We start from the raw sequence: 4,395 nt of genomic DNA, 5'->3' as shown, positions 1-4,395 counted from the left end.
GATACCTTTCAAAAGAAGTGAGATATATAGGCTCAAAGTGGACGATCCGGGTGTCGTTCTATTAGAGGTTTTACGGTATCTATTTTTCTGATCTTCTGATCTACATAACATTTTCAGCATGGATTTGTCTATGTTTCAGTTTACAAACCTTAAGGGCTCTCGACGTGTCAAGTTTGAGCAAACTTGTTTTGACCCTTTTGCAAAATATCAACAATATGTCGACTGACAAAGCACTTCTGATGTTATGATTAAGAATTGATCAGTTGACCACTTTTTAGTATCTTTGACAAGAATCGAGTTGAATTAGGTCAATGTTAACTGTTAGGGGACCTTCTGTTACAGGTTTTACGGTGCGTCATTATTGCAGATAGTTTGAAAAACTCCTATTTTTGTACCCCGTCTGCAAATCGAGTTACAAATGGGAAATCCCTTTTTGATAGGGATTGATAGTAATGGTGATATCAGAAAGTTGTGTCCGCAGTGCAAATCATTGTTCGCACACATTGGAAACACGTTTAGTCTCCCATGGGGAGGAGCGTCGTTTCGAGGTCATAATATATCTCTTTTCTTCTCGAAATCTCCATGAAAAACAGCACAAAGTTGAACGCCATCAGAGTGATAATCACATGAGGGAATATCGGAAAACGATATAAGGGAAGCAACACAAACACGCTGTCGACACGCTTCTTGATCATTCTGTGTAGCTGATTGGAATGATACATACATTTATCTTGTGATAAATTGAAACCGATTCTTCTGTAAAAAGGAAGGGTGGATCGAAAAGAAGAAGGAGATACTCAATGACATGTGACTTCTTTTTTTTTGCAAATATAGAATATCCCTTTGAAAACAAAATCAGAGAACGAGTGCAAAGAAACATCACTGCCCTACCCCTACATCAAAACAGTTCAATGAGCAGAATAGATATCAAAAGAATAGGAGTACTGCAGACAGTCCCTACCTATTTTCGTACTTCCTCTTTTGTATTTGCATTTTAAAAATTATGGAAACGTTCTAGAAACGTTTTGAAACCGTTTTACTATTAGAATGAAAGTGCAGGGTGGCGCAAAATTACCCAAGCTAATGTTTGTACTACCATAAAATGTTAGTAACGCGTTGTATTGAGCTCAAATTTGGAGAACAAAAATTCAAATAATTCATCAGTAAACATGCCGAATTTCAAATGATTTCATCAACTTTGAGCTGAGTTACTGTTTGTCAAATTTGCTTCATCTCATGAGAATTGCAAAAAACATTACGCCCGTTCTCATCAAACCTGGTAATTTTTACTCTATGGAGAGAAGAAAATGTGAGGTACGTTCAAAGAATGGTCAAACTGAACATTTTCTATTTCCAAGATGTTCGAAATCTTTATTGACTTCAAATATTAAATTGCACCAACATAAGACGACTTCATAGAACTCCACTTTCTCGGTTGAACCTCTTCTCCTAAAGTCTCTAAATGTAATCCCCGACTGATGTGCTACTGTGATGTCGTATCCAGATTACTGTAGATTGGCGGAAATGACTAACAATGTGAAATTTGAAGCTCAATAATACTTGTCATCTAAATTGATCAAATATAAACCATTTGAAAGTTTTAGTCTTTTTTTTTTATTATTGCATTCTAGATAGATTTTCATCAGAACCTCTCCAATTGTGCGGATGACAAACTTAATCTCTTTTTTCTTGCTCATTCTATTTATTTCCTTTTTTTGTGACACTTCTGATAACTCAATAAACATCTTTACCCGTCCACTATGTGCCAACTACCGGCAACAGTTTATCGGACTCACAGGAGACAATAGTTACAGTAACCACTCTAATAGAAGGCCGGCCAAATCGCAACTCTTTTCTTTGAGCTCTTTTCTCTCGGTTCTTATCAAAGATATCAAAAAGTGATCAACTGACAAAACGTTTATCATAATCTCTACAATTTTTCATTGGAAAATCAACGAAACAAACTTTTCACCAATTTCCTGACACCCGAACTTTTGTCTCAATAGCAGGCCACAAAACAGTTTCGCGCAAAAACTGACCCCAACGGTTTGAGAAAGTGAGCAAACATTGACCTAAATATTTTATTATTTGATTGAAAAGGCTAAGATGAGGACACAAATGAATAGAGAACAAAGTACTCGGGAAGGAAACTGTTCTTAATTCAATCGAACTTACTGTTACGCAGTGTGGTAGATCTTTGCAGAGGAATTATAATATTTTTGTGAAAAAATAGCAGATGGAGCTAGTTCAAGCAATTTTCAGAATTGAGGTTATTTTCCTGCTTCATTAGTAGTAATAGACCGTAAAACCAATTTTAACTTTGAGACCATTTTTCTGTGTTCCTGTAAAGGATATCCAGAAGTTGTCAACTGATAAAGTTTATCATAATATCAGAAACGTTTTATCAGATCACAAAATTTTATATCTTGCCTAGGAATTAAAATAACTGAGCTCCAAATAGACAGTATGGGGCCCTACTTTTACAGGTTTTACGGCAGGTAAGGCAGGGTTGCCGAAAAACGTACATGCGGCGGCTAAAGATCTAAGAGTTGGCTATCACTTGCGGTCTTTAATGCATTTTCCCGGAAACCAAACTCTAATTTAAAAATCAAAAGATTTATTAGTTTTCCTCTTCGCGTTTCTCCTCCCAAAACGAAACTTTGATCGTTGGAAAATGTCTATTTTATCCTCTATTTGGCTCCGCACCGTTTCGTTGATTTGTTGACATTTCTCGCTTTTCTTTCTTTCTGGTTTTTTTCCGTTTTCATTGGTCCATTTTCTTCTTCTTATGTCCATATTCTATTTGTCAATGGATGAAAGACCATGAAAAAGATCAGCAAAAAATGATCTTGCTCTTTTTTCATTTAAGTTTGCAATGAACTATTTGGAAATGTGTTGCAAAGATGACCGATACCGACTGATAGTATTCTGTAGTCTTTGATAACCATATTTGTATTATCGAGAGAAAATCAAAAATTCACATATCAGAAACCTACGACTAATTGTTCTATATATTAGACACAAAATTAAAATAATTGATATTTTTAGGTCTGAAATTTGAGTTCTGAACTACGAATTCAATTCAATCGAAAAGTCGAAATTTCAAAAGAGTTCGATCTTTCAATCTCGTTTCTAAAACTACTGTCTAGTTTATATTTTTCTATAAAATGTCCTGTTCCACACATTTCCTTTTAGCGATCATCTATCTGAACGATTTTAATCTACCGTAGAGATCTTTGTGAATCTTCTCTCGAAGGCAACCGTATTCTGAAGGTACATCTGATTTTATCGAAATTCTTCCACTCGTTTTACACCGGGTCTTGGCTATTTTAAGGTCAAAGTTTTCGAATTTTCCATCTGTCTTTCGTTTGGTTTCGAAGTATCTTGATCGATCGATTTATTCTTTGGATAAAAATAGTTTTAGTTTCAGTGGTCCTCCCCTATTTCGTATTTATTTTCTGACTCAAAAGAAAAAGCAGAAAAACAGCCTCATAATCTTTGGCCTTTCTCTCTTCTCCTTTCTCCACTCTTGCACTTCTTTTCTCTGAATTCCTCTCTTCACTGGAATGCTATTTTTCAAGACTTGCACTTTTTGTTTTCGAGTTTTTGCACTCCTTTTTCTCGTTTGCCTTGAATGTCATTCCCTGACGATATTGCCCTTTTGGTCGTCGCCGTAAGAGAGCACTGAAAATATTATGGGAACACTGGAGAGAAAATAAAAAATGGATTGGAGTCGAGGGAGAGAAAAGTACAATTTTCAGACGAGGAATGGGGGAAAAAACGTCCCTATATTTTTGCGACGAATGGAGCAGAGTGTACCAACAGTGTGCTCCAAAAACTTTGGTCTATTTTATTTTCTTCTGGAAGTTTTTCTTTTGTAAATTGAACTTTTACTAAATTCTCGATACTTTAGTATAAGTTTGGCTTAAAGGTGGGGGGACAGGAGATTTTACGGGGGATTTTTGGGGCCAGAGTATGCATTCTACCGTGACGGTGTACAACGCTTAATGTCACTCTGCGTACAGATGTCGTCCTCGCCTTTGAATGCAATCGGGCGACCGCTTTCACTTTGCCCGTGTAGCTCAGTCGGTAGCGGCGCCGCACCCTTAATCCTCGTCCCACACGTTCAACTCCTCGAGAGGCATATTTAAACGAAATTTCTAGAACATTATTTTTTTCATGTCCCCCCACCTTTAAAATTTTGGAGGTTACAATCTCATTCAAAACTTTTTTAAGTAATAAAAAATCCAATACAGTAAATTTATTTATTGAATTAAAGGGACTCCGACTAAAAATTTTTTGTATTTTTTTCTGATTAAAATTCTCCCCACTTAGGTCCAAGGCAACGGGTCAAAAAACGCGCCCTAAATAACTAGTTAGGCCAGAAGCAATTTA

At 36.2% G+C, this 4,395-nt stretch overlaps 1 protein-coding gene across 1 annotated transcript in view; it reads right to left on the bottom strand.

Moving 5' to 3' along the window:
* Nucleotides 1-3,909: 3,909 nt before the first annotated feature.
* The window catches only part of CBG26396, a gene marked incomplete at both ends in the record, with an annotated part of 1,140 nt that continues 654 nt past the window's right edge, over nt 3,910-4,395 (bottom strand). Inside the window, one exon of the mRNA XM_045235761.1 lies at nt 3,910-4,350. Within this exon, the coding sequence (XP_045098206.1) occupies nt 3,910-4,350 (441 nt within the window). The remainder of the gene's footprint in view (nt 4,351-4,395) is intronic.

The sequence above is a fragment of the Caenorhabditis briggsae genome, assembly GCF_000004555.2.
Source record: "Caenorhabditis briggsae complete genome, chrIV, whole genome shotgun sequence".
Classification (NCBI taxonomy): domain Eukaryota; kingdom Metazoa; phylum Nematoda; class Chromadorea; order Rhabditida; family Rhabditidae; genus Caenorhabditis; species Caenorhabditis briggsae.
This window is presented reverse-complemented; position numbering and strand designations above follow the sequence as displayed.